The following is a 23,558-nucleotide window of genomic DNA, read 5'->3' on the forward strand; positions in this document are numbered from 1 at the left end:
TTTTTAGTTTAGTCTCTGCAGCTGTTACCAATTTTCCCCTTTCTCTCCAGCTCCTCTTGCGGAGGGGTGCTTTTCGCGTATTCTCCACCCCACCCCAGTCTCTCTCCTCTCTCCACTCACAAAAGCACCTTCCTTCCTGCGCCTCTCGCTCCCCAAGTTCACTTCTTCGCGCCGTGTACCTGCTGATTTCTGTGGTTCACTTTGTGCAGATTGTTGTGTTAATCCTCCAGTCAGTTTTTTAGGTGTGTAGGATGGTTTAGTGTTGGTCTGGCTGTATTTCATGGACACGAGACACACAAAAATCTTCCATGCTGTTCTGCCATCTTGGCTCCTCCCCATAATTTTCATTTTTTTTTTTAAATTATAACCATTCTAGGGGGTGTGAAGTGATACCTATCTTATTGTGGTTTTGATTTGCATTTCCCTAATAACTTGTGATGTTGAGCATCTTTTCATGTTATGGCACAATATGTATATTCTCTTTGGAGAAATGTCTATTGGAGACCTTTATCCAAGTTTAATTGTGTTGTACTTCTTTTTGTTCTTGATTTGTAGATATTCTTTATATATTTTAGGTATAAACCCTTTCAAAATATATGATTTGCAAATATTTTCTCCTATAAGTCGTTTCCTTTATTTGATAATGTTCTTTGGTACGCAAAAGTTTTTAATTTTTTTAAGTTTATTTATTTTGAGAGAGAGAGAGAGACAGAGCACACAGGTAGGGGAGGGGCAGAGAGAGAGGGGGGAGAGAGACAGAATCCCAAGCAGGCTTTGCACTGCTAGTGCAGAGACCAATATGAAGCTTGAACCCACAAACCGTGAGATCATGACCTGAGCCGAAGTCAAGAGCTGGATGCTTAACCAAGTGAGCCACACAGGTGCCCTAAAAGTTTTTTCTGATGGAGTCCAATCTATTTTTCCTTTTGTTTTCATGCTTTTGGTGTTATAGCTAAGAATCCATTTGCAAATCAAAGTTAATGAAGAATTATCCCTGTGTTTTCATATAAAAATGTTAAGGTTTAGCTGTTGAATCCATTTGAATAAATTTTGATATATATCATTGATACATTTAAAAATAAATTTTGGTATATGTTGTGACATAAGGGTCCAATTCATTCATTAACATATGGATATACAGTTTCCTAGCATCATTCTTTGAATTATGTTTTCATTCAATAGTCTTGGCACCTTCTCAAAGACCAGTTGGCCATAGACGTATGGGTTTATTTCTGAACTCTCATTTCTGTTCTATTATTCTATACATCTGTGCTTGTGCTGGTACTGCACTTTTTTGATTACTATTTCGATTAGCTTTTAAAACAGGGAAATGTTTCTTGCAACTTTGCTGTTTGTATTCAATATTGTTTTGGGTATTCAAAGTCCTTTGCTGTTCCATATTAATTCAAGGATTGCTTTTCCACTTTTACAAAAAGGGATAAGGGAATTCTGATAGGGATTCCAATGAATCTATAGATCACTTTGTGTAGCATTGTCATCTTATCAGTATTAATTCTTCCAATCCATAAACAAATGTGTACTTCCATTTTTTAGCTCTTCTTTAATTTCTTTCAGCAATGTTGTAGTTTTCAGTGTGCAAGCCTTTAACCTTGAATAAATTTATTCTTAGGTATTTTATTATTTTGGATGCTATTGTAATTGGATATTTTTAAGTACCTTGCTTGTGTATAAAAACACAACTGATTTTTGAATGTTGATATTAAACTCTATAACTCTAAAATGTATTGGCTCTAATACTTATTTTGTGGATTCTTCAGGAATTTATCTTTCTTTAATGTTTTTAATTTATTTTTGAGGGAGAGATTGAGAGAGAGAGAGAGAGAGAGAGAGAGAGAGAAGTAGAGAGAGAGGGATACACAGAATCCGAAGCAGGCTCCAGGTTCTGAGCTGCCAGCACAGAGCCTGACGTGGGGCTCGAACTCATGAAATGTGAGATCTTGACCTGAGCTGAAGTTGGATGGTTAATGGACAGAGCCACCTAAGTGCCCCGTCAGGAATTTCTATATATGGGATCATGTCATCTGTGAATACAGTTTTGCTTTCTCCTTTCCGATGTAGATGCCTTCTTTGTTATTTTTCTTATGTAATTGCTCTGACTAGTCCTTCCAGTAAAATGTTGAATAGCAATGGTGAAAGCAGACATCCTTGTTCTGTTGATGACTTTAGGAAAAACATTTTGGTCTTTTATCATAATGTTAGCTGTGTTTACCATAAATGTGTTTTATCATGTTGAGGAAGTCATCTTGTCTTCCTAGTTTGCCAAGTATTTTTATTGTGAAAAAGACTTTTTTTGAATGCTCATACTGCATTAACTGAAGTGATCATATTTCTTTTTACTTCACTCTCTTAATATAGTATATTACACGATTGGTTTTCTCATGTTGAATCACTCATACATTCCTGGGGTAAGTCCCACTGAGTCATAGTGTATAATATTTTAAAAATGCTGCTGAACTCAGTTTGCTGGTATTTTGTATCTATATTTGGATTTTTGTATCTATATTCATAAGGGATATTGGTGTGTAGTTTTCTTTTCTTGTGATGTCTTAGTCTGATTTTAGTATCAGGCAATACAGTACTCATAGAATGTAAGTTAGGAAATGTTTCTACCTCTTCTGTTTTCTGGAAAAGTTGAAAAAGATAGGTTCTAATTCTTCTTTAAATGTTTAGTAGAATTACAGGGCTCCTGGGTGGCTCAATCAGTTAGGCATTCAATTCTTGATTTCCATTCAGGTCATGATCTCATGGTTGGTGAGATTGATTCCCACATTGGGCTCTGTGCTGACAGCATGGAGCCTGCATGGGATTCCCTCTCTCCCTCTCTCACTGCCCCCTGCCCCATTTGTGCACTCTCTCCCTCTCTCTCTCTCTCTGTCTCTCAAAACAAAAACTTGGAAAAAAAAAAAAAAGCTTAGTTAATGTTTAGTAGAACTAACCAGTGAAGCCAGCTAGGCTGGACTTTTCTTTCTTGAGAGGTTTTTGATAACTGATTCAATTTCTTTACTTATTACAGATGTTGTTCAATTTTCTATTTCTTTTGAGTTGGTTTTGATGATTTATGTGTTACTGGGAATTTGACCATTTAACCTAGATTATATAAATTTTTTTGGTGTGTAATTAGTTGTTCATAGTACTTCTGTATAATCCTTTGTATTTCTGTAGCATCACTACTAATATCCTCATGTTCATTCCTGATTTTATTTATTTGCATCTTCTTTCTTATTTTCTCTGTCAACCTAGCTAAATGTTTGTCAATTTTGTTGATCTTTTCTGAGATCCAACTTTTGTTTTATTGCTCTTTCTGTTATTTTTCTATTATCTATTTTATTTATCCTCACACTGATCTTCTGTCTTTCCTTCCATTAGCTTAGGTTTTAGATTGTTCTTTTCTTTCTACTTCTTTAGGGTATAAAATTAGGTTGTTGATCTGAGATCTTTAATCTTTTTCAATGAAAACGGTATTAACTGGTATAAATTTCCTTTGAGGACTGCTTTCTCTGTGTCCCATAAGTTTTGGTATGTTGTGCTTTTACTGTCATTTATTTCTAAGCATTTTCTGATTTTCCTGTGATTTTTTTTCTCTGACTCATTGTATGTGCTGTTTAATTTCCATATATTTCTTAATTTCCATATATTTGTTTAATCTCCATATATTTGTTAATTGTTAATTTGTTTAATTTCCATATATTTGTTAATGATTTTTAACTTCACTCTGTTAAAAATGAAGATACTTTCTATGACTGAAAAGATACTTTCTATGACTTCGGTATTTTTCAGTATATTGAAACTTGCTTTGTAGACCAGCATATGGTCTCTTCTGGATAATGTTTGATATGTACATGAGAAGAATGTATGTTCTGCTGTTGTTGGGTATAGTCTTCTAAATATGTTCATTAGGTCTGATTGGCTTATGGTGTTAAGTTAGTTATTTCCTTATTGATCTTCCTTCCAGAAGTTCTATCTATTATTGGAAGTAGGGTATTGAAATCGTCAACTATTATTTTAGAACTGTCAGTTCTGTGTCCTTCCATTTTGTTAGTGTTCATTTCATACATTTGAGGGCTCTTTTGTTTGGGGTTTACATATTTTTAATTGTTATATCTTTTAGATGAATTAATCCTTTTCTGAGTATATAATGTCTTTTTTATTTCTTGTAACAGTTTTTGAGTTAAAGTGTATGTTGCCTGATATTAGTAAAAGCTACTAGCTCTCTCTCTCTCTCTCTTTTTTTTTTTTTTTTTTTTTTGCTATTTGCATGGAATATCTTTTTCTATTGTTTCACTTTTAACATCTTTGGGTCTTTGGATCTAAAGGGAGTCTCTTACAGAGAGACTGGGTTTTTTTTTAATCCATTCTGCCAATCTTTATTTTTTGATCCACTTACATGTAATCCATTTTACATTTAAAATAATTACTGATAATGAAGAACTTACTTTTCTCATTTTGGTATTTGTTTAAAAAATTTTGTTGTTGTTGTTAATGTTTATTCATTTTTGAGACAGAGAGAGACAGAGCATGAGTGGGGGAGGGGCAAAGAGAGAGGGAGACAGAATCCAAAGCAGTGTCCACACTCTGAGCTGTCAGCACAGAGCCCGACGGGGGGCTCTAACTCATGGACCATGAGATCATGACCTGAGCCAAAGCCGGACACTTAACTGATGGAGCCACCCAGGTGCCCCGGTACTTGTTTTTTATAAGTGTTATGCCTTTGTGTTGTTTGTTTCTTAAGGATAGTTTCTAGTAATTTTATCCATTAATGAGTATACTTTAATGTTTTTTTCATGTTTTTTGAGAACTGTATGTTTTGGATATTATGATGTGGTAATTCTAGAATTTTTTTTTCTTCTTAAGTGTTTGTTTTTGTTTCCATCTGTTCACAGTAGCTGTAGTTTTGTTTAGTGACTTTTCTAAACACTTCTTATAATGTCTCTATTCTTCATCATGTGTGGTCTCTGAAGTCTTTGTTTCTTTAGTCACTGTTTTGACAGAGATTTCTTTGAACACAAGAATGGACAAGAAAGAGTGAAGAGGAAGAGGAGGTGGAGGAGAAGGAGGAGGAGGAGGAATTAAGAAAAAAATTTCTCCCATATTTTGTAGATTGGCTGTATGCCGAGATATGCCTTTCAACACTTAGACCATTTAGAACTCTGCATTGCCCTTCACTTTCTGCTTGGACTAATCCTAGAGACCAATAAGTTGACAGCTTAGAGTCTTCTCAAGTCTTTTCAGTGTGTGTCCTGCCTCAGGCATGTGCATGACTTTATAAATCCCCATATATAGGGGGAATATATAGATTTCCCATATTTTCTTCACAGGCTTTCATCACTCAGTTGTACTGCCTCAATTGTAATCTTTTGCCCTAGGCAGCTGCAAGTGGTTCATTTGTCTTACGATTTTTCCTCCCCGAGTGAGGTCTGGTTTGGACAAAACAAAGACAAGTGCCTCACCTTGGTCCTTTAGTGAGCTCCCAGACAGAGTTAAACATATTCTGTGTTAATAAGCCAGATATGCTCCTCAGAGGTCCAGTGGATGGTGTCTACACAACTGCCATTGAGTTGGGAGGAAGATGGAAAAAGAAGAAATAAAAATGTCACAAAGCTTTCCTATCTCATGTGACTGTTTTCTTGATTCAGAGTTAATTACTATTTTTCAGAGTTTTGACAAAGTTAATTCTGACAGCTTTTGCATGATTTTTTTTGATGCTTCTTTGGAGGGATGGGCGCTTAGAGCAGCCTACTCTGCTGTTTTCAGTGTCATCACATATTTGGCATTGTTTTTAACATACGTGAAATATTTAACTTTGATAATAATAATATGCTACTAAATCAGAACACTCATTTTATTTTTTTAGCAAATGATTAGCCTCTTTACGTGTTTAATCTATTTGGGCCTAAACCGAGCATAGTAAAATACTGAATGCAGAGGACAGAAATACCCTTTCTGCAGTCTTTCCATATCTGGTTTTATTTTTTTCTGGAATAGCCAGTAGTTCAGGTAATTTACTATTTCCTTTACTGTAGATGGGTAACACACCAAAAGCAAATTTATTCCTTTAAATGTTTGTCTTTTTTCCCCTATAAGTTAAATATGGGAGATGTTTTTAATTTAACCAGAGATTTTTCACTTGTTACTCAGTCCATCAGGTAAACATTTGTGCATTAGAAGATGATATAAACAGCTAAACATCATTAAGCACAAATAACAACGATGATAATTTAAACAATTTCTTTGATAGGACTTCACTAAGTGAATTATGTGATGACGAAGATGGCAATGTCATCTTGGCATGTAAACAACTAAGTGAAGCAGTCAAGACAAAAAAGACATTGGCAATGTTAATCTTTACCTAAGTACTGGGATGCTGGAAAACAGAGATGGTCAAGAAATTTTACCACCATTTTGAGCTTCAGAAAATGGCTTTCTAATAGAACCATTCTTCCTCATCCCACTTAGCTAAGACTTACAGATGACCTCCTGTTTACCTATAACAATCCTACACCCACCCACCCATCAAATTCCTTTCCTTGCCTCATAAATGATTAACTGAACTGTTTTCCTCTACTAACCAATCTGGACAAGATACATACTAACTTGACTTGACTAAACTTTACTCAGGTTTCTGCCTTCCCACAGGTCCCCGACTTTAATCCCCACTTTGTCTCCTGCTGAAAATTTACTGGAAGCATTCACTGTTCAAATCAACTGCCTAATCTCAGATCAATGACGGGCGATGTTACCAAAGACATTCCCAGATGAATTGTCCAGCCACACCACAAATTCATCCCATCCCCCCATACCTGATTCTTTCTAGCCTTGTTTATTCACCCTTAGAAATTAAAAATCCTTTTTCTGGCTATCCTTGAGACTCCTGTAAATCTCGTGGTCAGAGCATTCTCTCTATTGCAGTCTCTTTCCCTACTGCAGCTCCTCTTTCCAATTATTGCACTAGTCCTTTTGATAAAATCCCTCCCTATCTAAGTCTAGATTTGTATTTGATTTGGCAACACAATGCTGTACTAGAGAAATAAAAGGTATTACCTAGCTGAAGTGTAAATTCCACAATTTATTGAACGACTTACAGAAATATATCCTAGCAAGGAAAATTTGTATTTAAATATCTAAATTCTCAGTAAGAATTCTAACATTTTTCTTATTAAAAATTGTATGTGAAAAACATTTTATCTGGAAGAATAGCTATACTAAATGTCTCAAACAATTACTACCTTTGATGGAAATGTTAATGATATTTTTTAAAGATAAAAATCAAAGCCAATTTAAAATGATATAACGTCATACACCATAGCAGTAAGTTTAAATCTTGAAAATGGTTTCAGAAGTCTAATTATTCTTAAATGTTTTATGTTGTGCCCAATTACTGTGTTCTAAATGTCCTATATCATTTTGCTTGTAAGAAAACAGGTTCTGAGAACATTTTTCATTTCTCCTGAGACTGGTAGAGACAGATATATAGGAACTGGGTTACAGGGTATTGCAAAAAAAAATTCCATGTGGAGTAAAGCACTCCTATCAATTTCACCAGTTCATCTAGATTTATTGCATGTGTCCTCATTCTCCTTGTTTGACTTCATTAACTGCAGCTTCCTGTGATCTTGGATTTGTGTTTTCTCTTGTGTATAATGGGAGCCCTCCGTTATGGACTCACCCATCTCTGTTTCTGCTTTTATTCTTGGCTAGATTGTGGCATCAATCTAGATTCTCTCCCAGATGTGATCTCTGTGAGTATTTCTCCTTTGCTGCTCCTAATTTACTGAGTTTTCAGACACATGAGAGGCCAGGCTTTACTGATGGTACAAAGCACATAACTTCCAAATGACTTTGGTGCAGATGTGAAGAAGGGATGATAAAAACAACGAGCAATGGCTTTTCTGACATTGCATGGGCAAATAATAGGTTTCTTAGGCACTAATATTAAAAAAATTAGCTAAACTGCCTTTACCAGAATGATTGTCAAATACACAGACACACACGTACTCACACACACATACAAGCATATACCCAATTTACATCCAAGTCTCTTACGTATCTAAGCCTGACAAACATCTATCGGGTTGCATTTTGCCGTTTCATATCTTCATTTTCTTTTACATAAAGGCAGCTTTAGATGTTTACTCTGGGTTTATTGCATTTGTACAGAAGTCTTGAAAATTTCTCTGAGGGGGATGGCCACACACTGTGTTTTCTTTTCCCTAAGAATGCTAAAGGACAGTTGTAACCAGACTCTTGCTCTAGGGAATTGAAAGTTCACATTTAAATAAAATATATTTCAACGAAAAAATTTTTTATTATTCCATTATACACAATTTAATAAGTCGCTGATTTGGATAATAAGTACAAATCTAGCCTCCTATACTTTTATCAATAGATTCTTCTTTGGCTCAGAATGATTTTAAAGATAGCAGAGAAAATATGATTCTACAGTTTTGCTACAATGCTTCTAACAATACAAATTTATCACAAACTCTATATTTTGACAAGTCTGTAGAGAGGAGTGTGCAGTCCTGCAAATCCATCTCTTGATTTAGTAATCTTCAGCATCACCAGCACAGATGGCGAGCAGAGCTTTCTCATAATGCCCTGAAGCAAAGTTCTGAAAACAAACAAACAAACAACGTATTTGAAAGAAAATGTCTTAGTATTTCTAAAAACGAAGCGTCATTCCTCTGAACTATAGTCAGAAGGATCCATGGGCCATTAATGTTTCCAAAATTGTTGTCTTTTTTCATCTAAAGGTTTAATATGTCCTGAGAACTATTCCCAGTGGAAGTTATCGAAAAATAATACCATGGTGAGGCAATAGAACAGGGTTTCTATAAAGTTGATTTAACCCTGATGTGTATTTATAAAAAGAATAACTTACAGTAGAATTAAATCTCCTCAACTTTAGGAAGAGGTGTCCTAATATTATTGTTATAAATCAGTTTAGAGTCTTGGAGGGTAAACTGGCGATATGTCTCCAAAGACTTAAAAATGTTTATACTCATTAATGCAGTAATTCTACTTCAAGAAATATATTCTAAGGAAATAATGATCAATTATTGATGAACACAAAAATCTACATTCGAAGATACAGACAACTTTATGTATGATAGTGAAAAAGTAAAAAGCAATATTTAATAATGTGGGGTAATTTATGTATTTTATAACTTATACAGTGGGATACCATAATTCAATGAAAGTATTCCTTTATGTAGTAAAGCATATTAATGTTTACATATATTTTGAAAAAGACAGAACCTACAACATTTCATTACTGGTTATCTGTGGTGGAGAATAAGGCAATTTTTATCTTCTTTTCATGGTCTTCTATAGTTTCTAAGTGTTTGAAAACAATAATAGCAATAAATAAATGGAATCATAAAAACTAAGTTAAAAATCAACTATCATATTAACATTCTCTCACACAAAGTCATGTAATAATAATTCACTGCTTTAAGCGCACATAGTAGTGTTACATTAATTATATGTAAATAACAGTAGACTTTGAGGTGGCTGTGGCTAATTGCGGTAGTTTATTTGTTTAGAAAATGTATTAGGACAGGCAGTTCTCAAAGTTTAGGATTTTGAAGGTAGGGGCAAGGAGAGTTTTATCAGAACCAAGGAACAAAATTCGTCTTAACTGTTGTATCAAGTCCTCCATTTGGAAACCAATTTGGCCACAAAAGGCCTAGAGGGCCATCTGGGTTTTTGTCGTCCTTTGGTCCTTGGGCTGCTATGTTGCTTCTGGATCACTCTTTTAATAAACTAAAAAGCTATTTTATGCAATTGAACGTTTCAGTGTAAAACAATTTGTACAAGTAACAACATCTAGCTGTGTGCAAAGTAGAAGTGAAGATATGCGCTCAGGGCTCTGTGCCTGGTTTAATGCTCTCCTGGTGCCATCTTCAAATTCTTTATAAGTTTTCGAAAGAGGAGTCAGATACTTGAATTGTAGATTGGGTGCCCCAAATTGCCTATCTAGAGCCCTATATAGTCTAATAATTCTACGCTAGGTTTTATCAAAATCCAGACTAAAGTTTAGACATATCAGAATGAAGAAATGGACTTGTTCACTTCTGAATCATTGCTGCTTTGCCCCTTAAGGGGTAAAGAGATGGGTGTGTACACAAAGAATTTTATGTTACTATCAACGTTAAATTCCTCCAAATTACCAGTTTATGGGATTGGACTGTCCGCCCTGCCTTCTATAGCAATATGGGAAGAGAGCTGAATTGATCTAAGAAACCTCTTCACAATTAGTGTGGTCTTTTTGTAAAATGTATTTTTCCTGATGCTGATCATGCTTCAAAATTTAACTGATAAAGCACAATTACACAAGTAGGGATGAATATTTTACATGACTCTATCAACAATTTTTGTTCAAAACACATCAAAGAGAAATAAATTCTGTTACTGAGGTAAAGGGATTTTCTCATTCAGCACCTGTTGGTGCACTAAAGGCTGTCTGATGTACAAAAGTAGATTATCTTTGTTAGAATTGTTAACTTTTTATTTTATTATTATTTTTTTAATATTCATTTATTTTTTAGAGAGAAGTGCAAGTGGGGGGAGGGGCAGAAAGAGAGGGAGACAGAAGATCTAAAACAGGCTCTGTGCTGATGGCAGAGAGCCCTATGTAGGGCTCGAACTCCGGAACCATGAGATCATGACCTGGGCTGAAATCAGACACTTAACCAACTGATCCACCCATGTGCCTTATTAAATTTTTAGATTCTAACATGAAGTTGTTTATATTAAAGCTCTTATTTCAGTTTCAAAAGGGACAAAATATGGGTCAAAATAAATCATGTGTAGATTTACCTTAATGTCATGAAATAGGGATTTTCCGTATCTCTCTTTGTATCGTTTCCTGATGGTCATCAGGTCTATTTCACTTCTGGCAATTAGAATCCTGATTACAGTTTTATTATGGAAACCAAAGTCCTAAAAGATAGAGAAAAGGAGGGAAAAAATTAGAAAATGGTAAAAGTTAATCTGTCTAATATAGACTCATCCTCTTTTCTGTGACTATTTATTCCTCCTGCGATCCTCGTCGAACACTGGCATTGCGATCTGGGAAGTGCTCGAGTCATACTCCCAGTGTCCTCTGTGACTTCTCCCTCTCTCTTACTGTGTGTATACCGTGAAGCAGTCTACCTATTTGACTTCTTTCATTTGCTTTACTAATTTATTTTGTTGAAGTATACTTGACATACTATTGCCTATCGGTTCCAGATGTACATCATAGTGATTCAGTATTTTATACATTACAAGATGATCCCCCAAATCTAATTTTTTACCATACAGTTTTTTGCCATACAGTTATTACAATATTACTGACTATATTCCCTATGCTGTGTGTTACATCACCATGATTTATTTATCTTATAACTGGAAGTTTGTGTCTCTTAATCCTCTTCAGCTATTTTGCCTATTCCCCCACCCCTCTCCTTCTGTGACCAAGTTTGTTTCCTGTACCTGTCTGTTTCTGTTTTGTTTATTCATTTGTCTTGTTTTTTAGATTCTACACATAAATGAAATAATATGGTATTTGTCTTTCTCTGTCTGACTTATTTAGCATAATACCCTCTAGGTCCACCCATGTTGTTGCAAATGGCAAGATTTCATTCTTTTTTATGGCTGAGTAATATTCCAGTGTGTGTGTGTGTGTGTGTGTGTGTGTGTGTGTGTGTGTGACACATTCTTTATTGATGGACACATAGGTTGTTTCTTGGCTATTGTACATAATATTACAATGAACATAGGGGTGCATATATCTCTTCAAATTGGTGTTTTTGTTTTCTTTTGAATAAATACTAAGAAATGGAATTGCTAGATTGTATAGTAGTTCTATTTTTAATTTTTTGAGGAAACTCCATACTATTTTCCACATTGGCCGCACCAATATACATTCCTACCAACAGCGTATGAGGATTCTCTTTTCTTTACATCCTTGCCAACACTTGTTATTTTTTGTCTTTTGACAGGTGTGAGGTGATATCTCCTTGTGATTTTGATTTGCATTTCCCTAATGATTAGTAATACTGAGCATCTTTTCATGTGCCTGGTGGCCATCTGTATGTTGCTTCCAGTGGGACTGCTGGAGCTGGTGTGTGGGTGAGAGGCCCAAGGCATGCTGGGCAGCTCTAGCAGGCTGGATAGAGCACCTGCACCCTGTTCATGTCTCTGTTGTCAAGGTGGAGGGGGAATATGAAACCTGGTGCTCGTTCACACCTCTGACCCTGGAGAGAGTTCCAGCAGTTCCTTGCCTATTTGGTGACTACTTTAAGGTTAATGAATGAATTTCCTTTACTTATAGTCTAGTTGCCCTTCAAACTGCTGTTTCTTCACTGTGCCGGGGGCAGGTCAGTCTGTGCATGGACCCCTCAGTGATTTCCCTTCCTACTAAGGTCTTTGTGTCAGGATTACTATGTTTCTCCCATCTTTCTCTATGTTGTGAGAAACATTATCGTTTGTTGTGCAGAAGCTGTTCAGCTTTCAGTTCTTCAAGAGGAACTGCCCTCTGTGTAGGTGTAGATTTGGTGTGTTGGTGGGAGGAGGTGAGTTCAGGGTCTTCCTATATCACCATCTTGGGACCCCTTTCTATTTTGCTTCTTAAATGCCTTGTGATTTCTATTTCCATTGCCACTCCCTTGATGCTGGCCCTTATCATTTCACCCTGATTCTGCAATAGTTCCTTTCTTTAACAGCCAACTTTAACACTGTCTCCCTCACACTGCATTATGAAATGCAAATCTGATCATGTACTCTTTCTAGGTAAAAATTCTTCTAGGCCAGGGAGGCAGGTGGGTTTTGAATTCTGTTAGATGAACATTGGTATGTCTGAGTAAGATAGCAATTGCATTTTTATTTTATAGTCTATTATTAAAAATCATAAAAATAAAAATTCCAGGTATTTGAAATATTTGCCGAATTTAACTCAAATACTGAAAAATACAAAAATCAACTTCTGTATACTAGCTCCAGAAGGAATATTGCTGGACAAACCAATTTCGATTTGTCTTTTCAAATGGAGTAATGGGGACATCCAGTGGCCAGTGAGCATAATTTTTTTGAGCATAATAAAATTTTTAATGTCTGAATGTTTTGGGAATAGACCTGCCAAGCAAATTTTCATAATTTGATGTGATTGAATTAAGTGATTTTACCAAGTTTCCATATTTCAGTTGTATATCATTCATTAGAATGTACTGGAGAAAAATCTCTGTAGATGTTCTTTATTAACAGTAGTATAAACAGCTTTGGCCGATATTTTACATTCGAGGTTATCATATATCAACAACTCAATTATTCGAATATACAATCTTCTTCTTTATCTCCAAACCAGTTGTGAGTACACATATCTTTATTTTTGCATTGAAAGACACACAGAAGGAATAGGATTTTTATTCATTATTAGAATAAGTAGCCCTCTTCTTGGGCAAATTTGGAATCAGAGTAATTGTGCTTCTTTTCCCATGGTCATTCACAAGTGAGACTTCATTCTGGTTTTGGGGAAGGACACTATTGAAATTGTTCAATAGCATTGCCTGATACATTATTTAATTTTTTAAAAATCAAATCAACTTTTTCTGCTTGGAAATAGAATAAAATAGGGGAAGGCCGTGAACGTTAATCTTCCTTCTGTGTTCTGAGGATACATAGGTTCTTGTACGTAAATAAAAAATACTCTTTACACAAGATATATAATAGAAATATTCTTGAATATTATATTATCCCAACATGCTAGCTACTTTTAATGAACTTGTCTGTAAAAATTACTTTGGTGATAAAACACTATTAAAATTGTTGTATTACTGACTTAAAAAAATAATTTTCACTGAATTTTTGAAGCCATGATATATATGCAATGATTCGTATCAGAACTTTTCTTTTTCAAAATATGGGTCACACACGTTATGAATAAAGTGTGCATTGTCTCATGCATTTAAGTTTTTGTTTCTTTAAAAACAAATGCACCAAAAGATGTGTGATTGACTATCACACTAAACTATGAAAACTATTCTCATTTAATTATAAAATAGATTTAGAGTTTATTATTGTCTAGCCATCTCTTTTTAAGTGTTTTTTAAGATAGCACTTTATGTTTAAAAATAATTACTAACATTATTTTGTGTTTTCTTAAAACACTGAATTCTATTTTTGAACCTGTATGCAAATATATTCATTTCAAACAAGAAACGCTCAAGTGAAAAAATGTATTATACACCAGAATGAGACCCACCAAAGAAATAATGCTCTGCTTTCTATACAAATTGAGTTACCTGAGAAGTATGACTCCTTGGGGCCTATCTCCCCCATGTGCTTTAGTTAGTGATTTGAGAAGGTAAACATGATTTCTGGAGAAATTTAAAAAAAATATGTGGGTCATACTTACATGGATTGCATTATATAGCCTATAAGCAAAGTAGGCTGGTTTGTCTCGAACACATAGAACTAGAAAAAATCAGAGAGAAAAAAAGAAAGTTTGATAGTGACAATATGTATTTTCTTCAGAATTTGGGAAGCAATGAGAATATTTCTTTTTTTTTTTTCTGTTAAAATCCTGGAAGAGTGATACTTTTTGAGTTCTCTGTGGGATCCCTCATTGTACATTGCAGTAAAATTTCCACATTTAGAATACTGGTAAAACCATAACACATAGAAAAATGTAAAGCAACAATATTATAATGATTCATTCAGATTTTCATTTAGTCTATCTCTACCTCTTGGAGATATGTAGTTCCTTTGCATAGCCTAGAGAAGAAAAATGTGTGCTCTTATTTGAAGATTAGATCACTATTACAGATTTTTATTATTGTATAATTCAATGTGCAGTTGGCTCATTTTCCCAAACACTATTTTTTTAAATGTTTATTTATTTGTTTTGAGAGAGAGAGAGAGAGAGAGAGAGAGAGAGAGAGAGAGAAGAATGAGCAGGGGAGGGGCAGGGAGAGAGGGAGAGAGAGAATTCCAAGCAGGCTCTGCATTGTTAGCACAGAGCCTGATGCAGGGTTCAATCTCACGACCTTGAGATCATGATCTGCACTGAAATCAAGAGTGGGATGCTGAACCAACTGAGCTACCCAGGTGCCCCTTCCCACACACTATTTTTAATCCTTGGTAGATCTGTGAGTAGGCCTGAAGTCTCTTAAAGAAAAACTGGATGGGCCATAAGGGACCTATACCAGTGTTAGGAGTCATCTAATCAAAGCATTATGGCATTAGAACCACCAAGAGCCTAGTGAACAATTGTCCTTGATAGAAGTCAGTTGATGATCATTGACAGTCAATAATGTCTATTTGAATAAGTGAATAAATTAATGAATAAGTAACGTACGTGAGGCTTTAACTTTTAGGCAAAATAAGATAATCACAACAGTGTTTTCTCTATAATTCAAATGCTAATTTTAGGTTGTGAGACCATGTCTTCATCTTTTACCTTTATTTATAACTGTGAACCTCCTAGCACTCCCGAGTCACTGCTAGAATGTGGGCACTTTAAAGACAGGTGCTTTTGTTGTGGCTTTTGTTATTTCACTGTTCCATTTGCAGTGCCTAAATCAATGGCCAGAATGGTAGATAACTCAATAAATGTTTATTGAATAAATGAATGAATCAGTTACATTGTTTTCTGGTATTTCTCATGTCCAGTATTTCTTCTCACTCACCGCTGTGTTTGTGGTGTGGTCTACAGTGGAAAAAGAGCTATCCTGAAACTCAGATGACATGAAGTCCTAGTCATAACTTTGTTGCTCATTAGTTGGCAGACTTTGATACCATACTAACGTCCTGTCCTTGGGCCTTGTTTGTTACATGAATTGTAATAAGATACACGGTAATTAAATTATGTTGAGACTTAGCCAAAATAAAAGCACCCTATCCCCAGAAACACATACAAATATTCATATATTGTATACTATTTCACGGATTTCATAGAACCCACCAAATCTTTTCATGGAACCCTAGCTTCAAACTCCTTTCCAAGCTAAGCTATACACATTCTGTTACCTATCATCTTCAATGTCCATGAATATCTGTGCCGTTCTAGGAATGGAAAATCAGACTGTCCATTTATTCAACAAATACAAGTGATTACTTGATGTGTTCTTTATGAGGATATTTTACAAACACCCTCCATTTGTAGGTCCTGCAATGTGTGCTATCAAGTCACAGCACAGCACAAGGTACAACATGGGTAATTTAATAGTAGTTGTTAGGAACAGCTACTACTGTTTACCTCTCTGTGGGAAGATATCTTTTCTTTGGAAAGAGCTGGAGGTATGTCTCTCTCACAATAGCCTGCAGAAGTCACTACTAAGTAATAACTTGGTAAATCTTTTTTTTTGTTTGTTTATGGTAGAACTTACCCCTAAAGGCAAAATATTAGAGACAGTGACAAAAATTTATTTTCCTCTTGGAAAAAAGAAAGCCATATTGCTAGGATTTATCTGCTCCTTAAAAAGGGAATGGAAGTCAGTAATGAATTGAAAGGTGTGAGATCCCAATTACCTGAGAGAATATCTGAGGATTCGGTGTTTCCTAGTATGAAAGTTGAACCAGTTACTAGGGAAGGGTATTAGTTCATTAAGTTATCAACTTGCCATGTTAGTGCATTGCGTCAATAGCTAATGTACCTTTCCTGTATAGAATTAACATCCTTACTAAATAATTAAATTCAGGGGAAAGTGACTCAATGAAGAGCATATTCATGCATCTTTAATTCAGTCAGAGCTAATTAGCATTTATTCTGGGATAAAAGGTCTGCTGTACACCAAATAAATTATTACTTACCAATTGCAACTAGCAACTCTTGGAAGTATCCATCATAACATTCATTAATGGCATCTACTAGGTCTTGCCCAGAAATATTTTGGAATTCCTGGAAAACTTCAACAAATTGATAAAATTCAAAGGAGAGTTTATACATATTATAAATTTACAACATAAATATTGATTAGATTGCTATAAATAGTGAAAGTAAATAAAATATAAAGGTGCAGGTTGAGTTGGAGTAGGCTGTCTTTTACAAATTTTCAGAGTGTTTTATACAAGTAGAAAAGAAATTAATAAATAAAAGGAACAGAAAGGTATAGAAGTCAAATAAAGTGCCAGCTAATATTAATGCACCTTTAAGACCCATATGGCAGCTTTGCATAGATCATGACATTAATAATAATCACCTTGACTTGTAATAGACTAAACTATGTTCACTATAGTCTCTTCAGGACAACACATAAAATGCCTAATAGGAAATAGCTAATATATTTGAGTAAATTCTCCATCAAAAACAGAGATTATTTTAAAAGATTCAGTACTTAAAGATTATATAATTCAGTTATTAGAAAAAATAAAATTATAAGAGAACTTAATTCCTTAGTAATGTCATTAGATGAGACAAATCTGTATAAACATAATTCAAAATAAGCACTTTTGTCATAGCTATATGAAACATTTCCCTTTTCTTTCTGCCAGTTAACAACTTGCTTTTTATTACACAGTCAGTTAAGTAGCTGAAAAGGAACTTGATTAACAATTACCCAGCCATAGTTGTTGATAACTTTTGTTGCACAGGATCATTTGCAGCATGGTTTTGTGTTCCCCTGTCTTCTGTTGACAGGCTTCCCACAGGACCTGAAACATCATACAGCTAGGAAATAGCACCACAACCACCTCAGACATTTTAACAAAGGTTTTCCATAGTCATTTTGAGATCTGGTTCTAGTTACCATTGCATCCTGAGCAGCCATTGTAGGATCTGTGTATCCTTCTTCTCTGGTTCCCTGCAAAATAAGCACAGGTTTTCCTTTGTAAATTTTCTTAATTAACAGTCCATATAGGATTATTAGGACAAAAATCTTTGATAATTCCTGAGAAAATTCTATCATTATTTGGAGTCTACATTTGTTGAACGCTATATGAAATATCGGTCTTTTTTTAAAAAAATGTGGCGTTTTTAAATGTTTATTTATTTATTTTGAGGAGGGGTAGAGAGAGAGGGAGAGAAAATCCCAAGCAGGCTCCACACTGTCAGCACAGTGACCGACACAGGGCTCCATCTCATGAACCATGAGACCATGACCTGAGCTGAAATCAAGAGTTGGATGCTTAACTGACTGAGCCACTCAGGCACCCCTAAAAATGTAGGTTTCATTTTGTCTTTGCACTGGTGGTAATCTTTAAAAGATGTTAAATGCTTTTCACTCTTCCAGCGCTCTGTGCAGAGTCTTCTTCCCATCAAACTGGGCATCCAAGGTCTGGCAGTGGGCAGTACAGGTGGATTTAACATTATTAGAGTGAAAGAATGAGTGAATATTCAGTCTCTGACCTGTAAAATAGGATATATATGACAATAAAATAATCATTAAATCCAAATTTTGTGTAGTAAGAATGTTTTGCAAATTGGTTTCATGCCCAGCACCACCACCCCTTTATGACCAAGGTGATTGAAGAGATGTCCATCACAAACAGGCAGGAAGGATGGCTAGCCAGTGCAGCAGCCTCTGGTCCCCAAGAATTATGATGGAAAGAAGGGAGAAAGAATTAGGAGAGATATGTTATGAGACAGTTCGTTTAACCTTTCCCTTGGTTTGAGATCTGGAGGGAAGGCTTTCTTTTTCTTTTTCCTTTTTTTTTTAATTAAAATTTTTTCAACTATGTTTAGAGAACAGTGAAAATCAGGTGGCTTTTGCTCCTATCTTCTGTTTGAACTTTGGAAATGGCCACGTTGTAATGAACTCAGGGATATAACAAGATGGGGCAGAGGAAAATCGAAATACAACTCTCTTGAATTAATATCAATCCCTAAATAGGATTAATGGACTACTTATCTGCTCCTGATGGAGAAAATTTCTCATCTGGATCAAATTTCTTACCTGTTCTTGATGGAGGAACTTGTATGCTAGTTGAGAACCTGGCTGGGGAGGCTGACAGATGCAGTTGTTTTATAACCATGGCAGAGACAGATTGTTCTAGTAGCCAAGAGCTATAAGGTGGACTATACTGGTGGATTGTGTGGGACCTAGAATTTAGGGGGATTATTCAGCTCCAGTGAGAACAAAGATGAGGCTAAACCATCACAGAAGGTTACTTGGCTCTGATCAAACTGAGACAGAAAAAGGATCATAAATTGACCAGCTGCATGGTTTGGCAGCTAATGTTGAGAAATGCTTGTATCCTGGACATCTACATCTCATAGGCTACATGTCCAAAGTTGCCCGGAACCACCATTCCATAGCCAAGATGAGCAAGGATGGAGGAAGTATCTTCATGATCTGAGGACACTATCACTCTCATAAAGATATCTCATAAAACACACACACATGCTTCTCCACCAAATGCTCTCTTGGTGAGAAGGAGAAGGGACGGCCAGAAATCTGACAGTTGAGTATTTAACTTAATAACTGTGTAAATAATATTGAACATGGACTCACATTAACTGTTCAAAGTATTGTATGGATTAAATTTGCTATATTAATATAATTAAATATTAGGTTTCCTTGCTAACCAAAAGCTGGAGGTATATGAGGAAGATCAATTTATTCGTAAATAAATACACTATACACTTTAGTGAGTCAATGTGTAACCCTGGAAAATTTAATATGTTTTATCACAACTTAGAAGTTGTATCAACTAGAATTATCCAGCTAAGGAAAAGTTGATACAAACTTATCATACACATTTTTTCTGCCTCATTTCATTTGCCTAAAATATTAGGTGACTAAGACTGCATATGTGTAACTCTTACTTAAAAAAATCTGTGTATTATTGTTATTATTATTATTATTATTATTTTTAGAGAAAGAGAGAACGCAAGCAGGGGACAGGGGTAGAGGGAGAGAGAGAGAATTTTGGGATCCATTCTGGGGCTTGATCCCATGACCCTGGGATCATGACCTGAGCCCGAGTCACCCAAGCACCCCAAAAATCTGTGTATTTTTGTAAGCAAGTGTGTACATATGGGCAAGGAATATAAGACAACGCTTGAGTGTGAACATAATTTTATTAAGTGGTAGAATTATGGGAGTTATTTTGCCTTCATTGCAGAAGTTTCAAGGTGCAGGGATCTTGGAGTTGTATAGTTTTGTCTCTTATCTTAAAGATAAAAAATAAATAGGCTTACAGATACTAAATGAATTCCTCAAGGTCTTATTATTAAGAAAAATATGATTATTTGATTTCAATGCCATTTCTGGCCTGAGATTTGGTTACTATACTCTTCCCTTAGCCGAAAGAACTCATTATTTTTAGATAATATCCTCTGGCCAGTCTCTTATGGCTTTAATTTACCCAAGCAATAAATGACTGAAAGCAATAAATGTGCTATATCCTCTATGAACATATGTTGTTTCTTTAACAATATAAACTTATCATGGCAATTCATAGTCCTCATCTTATATGACCTATCGGTAGGATTTGATGCACTTGCTGTCTCTCCTTGCTATGCCTTCATCACTGGACTTGCAGGATCCTGCCCTCTCTTTTTCCTTCTGTTCTACTTCATTGGTTACTCCTTCTCAATCTTACATATTAATCCCCTTTTACTTTTCAGTCTCTTAATAGTGGAAAGTTGTAGTACACAGTTTTTGGTCTTTGTCTGTGTCTATAATCCTTCCCTTGTTAATCTTAACCATTCATGTGGTTTGTATGCTATCTGCTTTGTAGTGATACCCAATTTTACATTTCTAGCTCAGATCTATCACCCAAATGTCAGATGCATATATTCTAAATGCCAAGTGAACATCTTCACTTGGTTTTCTTTTTTTTTTTTTTTTCAACGTTTGTTTATTTTTGGGACAGAGAGAGACACAGCATGAACGGGGGAGGGGCAGAGAGAGAGGGAGACACAGAATTGGAAACAGGCTCCAGGCTCTGAGCCATCAGCCCAGAGCCCGACGCGGGGCTCGAACTCACGGACCGCGAGATCGTGACCTGGCTGAAGTCGGAGGCTTAACCGACTGCGCCACCCAGGCGCCCCTTCACTTGGTTTTCTAATATACATATTAGACTCAACATGTTCAAATCTATCTTCTGGTCTCCCTCTAACTCAAAGACCTCTTACATCCACAACCTTCCACATCTCATTTTATAAAACTCCATCATTCCTCTTGCTAAGACTAAAAAACTGAGCAATATTTTATTCCTTCTTTTTTTTTAAAAGTTTATTTATTTTTGAGAGAGAGAAAGAGAGATAGAGAAAACACAAGTGGGGGAGGCAGAGAGAGAGGGAGACACAGAGTCTGAATCAGGCTCGAGACTCTGAGCTGTCATGCTGAGCCTGACATGGGGCTCAAACCCACAAACTCTGAGATCATGACCTGTGCTAAAGTTGGATGCTTAACCAGCTGAGCCACCTAGGCACCCCTTCTTCTTTCTGTTTTACTTTTAAATCCTCTACCCAATTCCTGAGGAAGTAATATGGACACTACCTTCAAAACACATGCAGAATCTGGGCACTTTTCATCACTGCCAGTGTTCTCCTATGAGTCCAAGTTAACATTATATCTTGACTTTGTTGATCATACAGTATCCTTACAGGCTTGTTTCTATCCTGTCTCCCTACTTTTTTTTCTCAACACAGCATCTAGTGTGAATATTTTAAAGCATAAGATCATAATATTCCTTTTCTCAAAACCCAGAAATGATTTACCTTTCCCCATTTCATTCAGAGCAAAAGCCAAAGTCCTTAGAGTGGCTACAGGTTTGACCTAATTTCATCACCTGTTACTTGTCTGACATTACCTACCACTACTATAGTACATTCCTTTGCTTGCTCAGATAGCACCAGCTGGCTCCTTGCTATTCTTTACAACCATCAGCCATTCCCTTGCCTTAGAACTTTTCTCTAACTTTTTCCCTTTGCCTGTATTGCCCTATTATAGCCATTCATTTGCTAACTCATTCTTTTCAAATGTTTGCTCATATCTCATCTTCTCGAGGACATTTACCCTGACCAACCTATATAATATTGCAGCCTACCTACTATGCCCAGCCCAACAGTTTCTATCCCCATTATCCTACTCTGTCATATCTTTCATCACTTTCTAACATTCTATATAATGTACCTGTTCATTATGTTCACTAGATTTCTCTTTAATTGTTCCTATTCCCCCACTACAATGTAAGCTTCTTAAGGACTGATGTGGTCTTTGTCTCTATTGTTCATTAACAATTCCCAATTGTTTAGAACCATGCTTAGCACATTGTAGGTACTTGACAAATACTAACTGAATCAATACTAAATGAGTGGAGGAAAGATAAAGAAGTGGCTTTTAGATAGCAGAATTCAAAGATCAGTTATATTACTATAGCTTTGTAATATAACTTGAAGTCTGGAATTGTGATATCTCCACTTTTATTTTTCTTTTTCAAGATTGCTTTGACTATTCGGGGTCTTTCGTGGTTGCATACAAATTTTAGGATTATTCATTCTAGCTTTGTGGAAAAGCTGTTGGTATTTTAATAGATATTGAATTAAATCTGTAGACTGCTTTGGGTTGTATAGACATTTTAACAACATTTGTTCTTCCAACCCATAAGCATGCAACGTCTTTCCATTTGTTTGTGTCATCTTCAATTTCATCAGTGTATTATACTTTTCAGAGTATAGGTCTTTCACCTCTTTGGTTAAATTTATTCCTAAGTGGTTTATTATTTTTGGTGTAGTTGTAAATAAGATTATTTTCTTAATTTCTCTTTCTGATGCTTCATTGTTAGTTGTATGGAAATGCAACAGATTTCTGTAGATCAGTGGAACAGAATAGAAAGCCCAGAAATAAACCCACAATTATATTATAATATATCTAAAATGTATTATTATAAATATATATTCCTGAGACAATGGAAAGAAAAGCAAAACTAAAATATTGGGACTACATCAAAATAAAAAGCTTCTGCACAGCAAAGGAAATAACCACCACAACTAAAAGATCACCTAATGAATGGGAGAAGATATTTGCAAATGATATATCCAATAAATGGTTAGTATCCAAAATATGTAAAGAAATTAAACAGCTCAACACCAAAAAAACACAAATAACCAAATTAAAAAATGGGCAGAAGACCTGCACAGACATTTCTCCAAAGAACAAATCCTGTTAGCCAATAGACAAATGAAAAGATGCTCACCATCACTGATCATCAGGGAAATACAAATCAAAACCACAATGAGATATCACCTCACACCAGTCAGAATGATTAAATTGAACAACACAAGAAACAACCAGTGTTGGTCAGGATGTGGAGAAAAAGGAAACCTTGTGCACTGTTTTTGGGAGTGCAAACGGGTGCAGCAACTGTGGAAGACATAGTGGTTCCTCAAAAATTTAAAAATAGAGCTATCTTATGATCCAGTAATCACATTACTGACAATTTACCCAAAGAATATGAAGACACTAATTCAAAGGGATATATGCACTCCTATGTTTACTGCAGCATTATCTACAATAGCCAAGATACAGAAGCAGCCCAAGCGTCCATCAATAGGTGAATGGTATATATATAATAGAATATTATCTAGGCATAAAAAAGAATGATATCTT

At 35.5% G+C, this 23,558-nt stretch overlaps 1 protein-coding gene across 1 annotated transcript in view; it reads right to left on the reverse strand.

Moving 5' to 3' along the window:
* Positions 1-8,144: 8,144 nt before the first annotated feature.
* Positions 8,145-23,558, reverse strand: part of ANXA10 (annexin A10) — a 98,966-nt gene continuing 83,552 nt past the window's right edge. Inside the window, exons 7-12 of the mRNA XM_045463677.1 lie at positions 17,748-17,801; positions 17,559-17,652; positions 16,813-16,908; positions 14,417-14,475; positions 10,840-10,962; positions 8,145-8,629 (exon numbers count right to left, since the gene is read on the reverse strand). Of these exons, the coding sequence (XP_045319633.1) occupies positions 8,561-8,629; positions 10,840-10,962; positions 14,417-14,475; positions 16,813-16,908; positions 17,559-17,652; positions 17,748-17,801 (495 nt within the window). The 3' untranslated portion in view covers positions 8,145-8,560. The remainder of the gene's footprint in view (positions 8,630-10,839; positions 10,963-14,416; positions 14,476-16,812; positions 16,909-17,558; positions 17,653-17,747; positions 17,802-23,558) is intronic.

The sequence above is a fragment of the Leopardus geoffroyi genome, chromosome B1, assembly GCF_018350155.1.
Source record: "Leopardus geoffroyi isolate Oge1 chromosome B1, O.geoffroyi_Oge1_pat1.0, whole genome shotgun sequence".
Classification (NCBI taxonomy): Eukaryota; Metazoa; Chordata; class Mammalia; order Carnivora; family Felidae; genus Leopardus; species Leopardus geoffroyi.